The sequence below is a fragment of the Neodiprion pinetum genome, chromosome 6, assembly GCF_021155775.2.
Source record: "Neodiprion pinetum isolate iyNeoPine1 chromosome 6, iyNeoPine1.2, whole genome shotgun sequence".
Lineage (NCBI taxonomy): Eukaryota > Metazoa > Arthropoda > Insecta > Hymenoptera > Diprionidae > Neodiprion > Neodiprion pinetum.
In genome coordinates, this window is record NC_060237.1 from 28,028,842 (window position 1) to 28,035,277 (window position 6,436).

At 36.7% G+C, this 6,436-nt stretch overlaps 1 protein-coding gene across 1 annotated transcript; it reads left to right on the forward strand.

The window, feature by feature from the left end:
* The first annotated feature begins 1,758 nt into the window (after window positions 1-1,758).
* On the forward strand, window positions 1,759-5,357 carry rtet (major facilitator superfamily domain-containing protein rtet). The gene is made up of 7 exons (XM_046631725.2): window positions 1,759-2,641; window positions 2,755-3,017; window positions 3,201-3,492; window positions 3,617-3,837; window positions 4,287-4,377; window positions 4,509-4,646; window positions 4,738-5,357. Exons 1-7 carry the CDS (start codon window positions 2,383-2,385, stop codon window positions 4,830-4,832), a joined length of 1,359 nt encoding a protein of 452 aa, XP_046487681.1. The 5' UTR covers window positions 1,759-2,382; the 3' UTR covers window positions 4,833-5,357.
* Window positions 5,358-6,436: the final 1,079 nt, after the last annotated feature.

Here is a 6,436-nt window from a genome sequence, read left to right on the forward strand (position 1 = left end):
GCGTTATTCGACAGTTTCAAACCGGACTCCTCGGGCACGCGGGTATAGTTTATTCCAGGTTTCGCAGCGATTCGTCGAACTTCCGTTCGAACGCCAAAAACACATGCTTGCATCCATCGCGTTACGAGGGGGTGAAAAGTTGTCTCTTCTTCTTCTTCGGTGATCACCCTGTCTTTATCCACAAACCTATAACGCAATTGCCAAAGAAATTTATACAATTTTTTTTTTCTCGGTAGTCAAAATGCGTCACCATCTTAATTTCCCGCGTTCGATTGGAAAACCTTTTTTCCACGAGTGTTACCCGTCAAGGACAATCAGTGATTGTAATTGCTTATCCGTTCTTGCAATCGAATGAAATCAGGGTGAATTTTGGTCTGCTAAAGCCTTGTTTACTACCGGTGAAATGGATGCTCTTCGACGCGATAGTTGTGCCTGCGTTTTGGAGCAGGTGGCACAAGGCCCATCGCCTGTATATCGTATTTAAAATTTAACCAAGGGACCATCGCTTGCCATCTGGGCCTTAGGACGACGTTGTAGCTATACATGCGGTACGTTGAATCGGTTTCGACAACGCGGTTGCTTCTATTCGTAGCGTATCATGTTATATGTATATGTATGTTGAGATTGTTTTTCCACCTGAAAAATGATATACGTGAAGGGTATTTGACAAATTGAAAGAAAAATAGAACACATTGAAATGTCTGTAAGTATGTTTTTATCCGGAGAACACCTTCTGTACTTTTATTCCAATATTGTTCCCGAATTATAATTTATACTACATACTCGTAAGTCGAATTTTCAGTAAAATTTAATAGAGATGGACCGCTTTAAAGCTATCACAAAAGCAAATTAGTAACGTGTCAACCAGCTGATATGCCTAAAGTTTTCTAACCGAAATAAAACAATTTAAAATCTTGTGGCTGGTATAATATAGTCACGATATGGGATCAAATTTTTCATTCCTGAGTCATCGAAAAATGCCATGGTTGCATATCTACGCTTATACATATTATAACGTGATTCAGAATGAGTACATCTGTATTTGCATAAAGACCGTAATCTGATTCGTGAATTGCAGTAGCTGGTAGCAGCTCGGCGTCGTTATCGTTTAGACGGGTTAGCCGCGAGGATGAGAATCAATTTGAAAAGATCTTTGTTCAACGAGGAAGTGAACCTGAATAAATGATGTGTATGTTGAACGGTACCGGAAGCAGGCATACATAATGCCTTTAGGGTGCGCCTACTCGAGCTATTTCTCGCTTCACTGACAAATAAAAACAATAATAAGGCATAACTTGGCAAAGGACGTATTTTATAATTATATTACGTGATATCGCGATCAAAATTGCAAATTTTTTATTTCAAATCCATAGTTTGAATTACACTCGCTTCAAATCAAGTGATTTTTTAAAAGCAATTGTGTGCAGTAAAGCGAAAGGTATTTCAATGCATATTACTGCACGCATGAAGATTACTCAACGTACACATCGTGTCTAAGTAATGAATATGTATGTTATTCTCAAACTTGTTTGAACAGTTCTTTTAAAAATGAGCAGGTGAAGCGATTAGGAAAAACAATGTCTGTGTAGTTGAATTTGATAAATTCTATATTTTTGTTGTTTTTATTTGTCTTGGAAATCACAGAATTAAATAGAAGCCCTTCAACGAATTACATGTTACGGATTACCGGTTTTAAAAGGCACCGGACTTTCGCGTCGTTGGCTCAGCCAATCAGAGCCATCCTTCACCTTGACGCGATCTTTACCTTAATAAAGAAGCGAGCTCGCGATCTGATAAAGCCCTTTAGTTCGTGGTTTGTCAAAAATACGTCCGGCTGCCATCTGACAGTTGTCAAATTTACAATCATGAAGAGGAATAGGTTAGGACTTTCTCTCTTGGCATCAACAACAGGTTTTCGTCGGGCAACCTCATGTGACGTGGAGGTGCCCTCGATAGAAAGTATTTCACTTAGTTTCATATTTCACTGTGAAATGGTTAGTTAGCTCCGGACTACAAAGGCGGAAACGTTACTATCGGCATGCCGCACACTTATTGTACAACCCTACACGGTCCTTGAGATAAGGCTATCATTTTTATCCTCAAGCACCGCAATCGGAGTATAGATCGTTAAATTAGTTTTTAATCGGTTTTACCTTGTCATATCTTTTCAATCGTTACTCGTACAATTCACGCCAATCAAACGTGATTCGAAATTCGTCAAACGCAAGGTGCGGTCGAAAGTCGTCTTCCCGGTTTACGAAGTAAACAAAACTCAAGAAAGCACACCCTATCTGACCATAAGAATTCTATTTTTAAAATCCACGTCAACCGAGTGGCTCGCTGAAGTAATTTTTAACCATAAAACATCGAACCTCCGTCAAAATGAAGCCAGATAACAATTTTAATATCAAGAGTACAAACGAGAATGAAGAGAATACCAAAGTCGTACGTGTTGTTTTCGTCTCGCTGCTACTCGATCTCCTTGCTTTTACCATGATCTTACCGTTACTGCCTGCTCTACTGGATCATTATGAACAGAATGACAATAACCAAGGGCTATACTCAAATATATTGAGTTACGTGCAAAGGGTTCAAGTGTACCTCAAGGTACCGGCAAGATTCAACTCTGTCTTGTTCGGAGGTAAGCTGTTACCATCTCTAAAGTGTATCAAAGGCTTTCAAATTTGTAAAAACGCATATATTGAAGAAAATATGTATTGAGCAGCTTGTATAGCCTCGCCTTAATTTTTCCAGGTTTCTTGGGATCCATGTATTCATTTCTACAATTTTTATCCTCACCAATTGTCGGGGCTTTATCCGATGTTTATGGACGCAGACCATTAATGCTATTATGTCTGATGGGTATCGCAGTTTCTTATCTTTTATGGGCACTATCCCACAATTTTGCCATATTCGTCTTTGCCAGATTTATCGGGGGTCTTAGCAAGGGTAATGTTAGCTTGTCCATGGCAATCATTAGTGACGTCACTTCGCCAAAATCCAGAGGAAAAGCCATGGTAAGTAACTACACTAATTTTTATCAATTTAAGATTATTGCACATCGAACACAATGCTTTGATAGTAAAATATCAAGTGTACAATCTTTTTATGCAATCTCTAATAAATCAAGAGCGTTTTAGTGAAATAAAAATAGAGATAATATACTAAATACTCAATTAAACATTATCCGTCACTTTCAGGCACTGGTGGGAATTGCTTTTTCAGTCGGTTTTGTTATTGGTCCAATGATAGGTGCCACATTTGCTCGTTTATCTACTGGACATAGAGAGGGACAATGGTACGCAATACCTGCATTGTTCGCCCTCTTCTTAGCCCTCATTGATTTGCTTTATGTTGTATGTAACTTGAAGGAAAGTTTACCAGCAAAATACAGAGGAAAAACTCTTGCTATGGGAATATCAGAAGCATTAGCTTACATCAACCCCGTTGACTTGTTCCAATTCAATGGAATATCTGGCCTATCTCCACAAGGTACACACATAAACTCTTACTGCGTGTTATAAGAATATTTGAATTATATGTTTCAATGTTCACGCAGTTTCATAAATAACTGGGCTTTACAATGCATTAAATTCTTTACATTGATCTTGTTCAGAATTACAGAGTCTTCGAAGGCTGGGTCGATCGTACTTTCTGTACCTGTTTGTCTACAGTGGGCTGGAATTTACCCTAACATTTTTAACTCATCATTTACTTGGATTCACTAGCATGCAGCAAGGTTGGATGTTCCTAGGGATTGGTTTGACTATGGCGATAATACAAGGGGGTTGGGTGCGCAGAATCCCTGCTCATAAAACGAAATCCATCGCTGAATTAGTGGGTCTAGAATCTTATCATCCATTCTCCTTAATTATTAGATACTTCATGCGTCGTATAATAATAGATTGTGCGTCAAGGAGGCAAAGCAGGTCTTTTTATGCCGAATATAAGTTTGCGATACGAGTTGTAGGCGAATGTGTGCACAAGCAGAAGTCGATTATTAGACTGCTTCCATGGTGCACACTATACTTTATGTAACAAAAGTATATTTTACAAGTTTTTTTTATAGCAGAGTCTAAAAAAGAGCACTTTTTAGTACTAAGGTATATAACCGTACTCTTTTGTATTTCGATATTTTTTCTGCAATCTTGCAGAGACTATTGCTTTCTTTGCGAAACGTAGTCGAAAAAATACGCATAAATCATACTTACGTTACATAAAATATATGCTACAACCTCGTAAGATAAATTCTTTTCCTATTTTAACCAATCGTATTTTTGTTCTAGGGCTTATGGTTGGTTATCCCATCTTTCGTTTGCATTGGTATAGCTAGAGGCACTGCAATGCTGTACTTTGGAGTATTCTTATTCGCAGTTTGTAAGTTTAAATGAATACAAATGCATAATATTTTACTACAGAGTATATTTTCCTTCATTTATAAAGTAACTAGTATTCGGATACCTGAAAACTATAAAGACAAGTTGATGATTTTATCCGTAATATTCTAGCAACAGCCATGGTGGTGACGTGCATGATGACTCTGGTGACAAGACTGGGACCAGATAGTCAAAAAGGTTCGATAACTGGGATATTCCGTTCACTAGGAGCGCTTGCCCGAGCTTGTGGTCCTATAGTGACTTCTATCGGTAATTGATAAAAAAAATTTATCATCAAATGCTCTTATTGTGGAATACTAGATACATCGTGACAATGTGACTCATTTGTTAATCGTTTCAGCATTCTGGAGCATTGGTAGTACCACCACATATCTAACCGGCGCGCTGGCTCTGGTCGTTCCACCACTTATACTTCGGTACACCGAAACGTCCTAAACTAATCCTATCTTATACTGGATCGCAACGGTATTCTACTTAAGGAGAGATCTATGGTACTTTTTGCCATCTATTTATATAATAGTATATATACATATAACTATATTTATTTACAACTTATTATTAAGAAGTATCGTTAAGTTTTTCTACATCATATTTTATCAACTGAGCATAAAAAAAAGTGTCTACAACTTCAATATGTATAAATTTTTATACAAAAAGAAGCTTATGAAGCATTCCATGCTAGATCAATCTGCTGCTTCCCCATTACCATTTTCAATTTTTTTTCTCCGACTGTTTTCAATTAGTGTGCAGCTTGTCACATTGTTGAATTCAGGCTTTCAGTTTTTAAGTAAATTTATAACTCATAATAGACTAATTGGAGAAAAATTTGCAAGTGGTTAAGGATTAGTAGCAAGTCGATTTGGCATGGCATATTTTTACATACAGTGATTATTATCAAATAAAGTATTTTTATACTAAGGCGTAAATTTAGCCGTGATGTATGTTTGTACGTTTTAAAATACAACGTTATTATAGACATATAACAAATGCGAAATCGTCAGACTTCTTGCTCTAAAAGTATTGGACAAAACCTGAATTCACAACTTGTTTACATTTTTTTTATTTGTCTTTTTTGTTGTGTTTTCACTCAATGCAACTTTATTATTATTGCACGTAAATGGCATTTGTTGAATTTTATCCTAACATTTGCACATAAACGTTATAACCATCATAGTTTATTTTTTTTTTTTTTTACTTCTACTCATTCAAACAAATTTAACGTATTCTCATGTATGTGGTTTAATTTTTTTCACATCTAATGTCAACTGCAAATATCTAAAAATTATTTTCTTTTTATAACTGAACAAAGTTGTTTGGCACGTTGAGAAGAAACAATTAGTTAAACCAAACGTGACGGATCTATAAAGTTGGTAATACTGCAACGAAAAATTTTGCCTTGCACCACTTTCGCACCTGTACAATTTTAACACGTGCATAGCATTTGGCCTCCTTAAAATTTCTTCATAAGAAAACAACGTGGTAAGGCGTCCATTACAATATTATGCTTATTTTAAAATAATAAGCTACTCATTCAACTTACCGAAGCCGCATTGCCGGATTTTGCATGAATAGAAAAAGTCGAAGTCATCATTCCCAACATGAATGAAACTTATTAGATTCTTTGCACGTTATTTGGTTGGCGGACCACTATACGCAGAATACAAATAATTATCTCGTAACTATTTTTCAACCGGAAGCGTTGCGATACTATAACAATGCAGACGTGTGGTAATAAAACAGGCGCAGTCCGTCGCGCTTAGTCAGGATAATTTTCCGGCCGGTTTTTTTAAACGAACAAATGTCACGTATCTCAATTACGCGCGTAAAATATTGATATTCATCAGACATAATGAACTAAAGAATGAAGTAATGTCATTTCAATCAGCTACATGCATGTATACTGTGTATGTACACATATGCATATAAATTACGTTGTGTGTATGTGTATGATAGATAGATTTACGCGTGGGTTTAGCCACCGCGTTCGGTGCCGTGTCGACAAATACAAATTAACTATTTGCATTTAGTTTAGGTATACT

Bases quoted from the DNA above. Each gene is read 5' to 3' on its own strand.
- rtet (XM_046631725.2), top strand. From the start codon at position 2,383: ATGAAGCCAGATAACAATTTTAATATCAAGAGTACAAACGAGAATGAA. The intron at 3,838-4,286 runs GTGGGTCTAGAA...TTTTTGTTCTAG, and splicing joins CGAAATCCATCGCTGAATTA to GGCTTATGGTTGGTTATCCC. The intron at 4,647-4,737 runs GTAATTGATAAA...TAATCGTTTCAG, and splicing joins TCCTATAGTGACTTCTATCG to CATTCTGGAGCATTGGTAGT.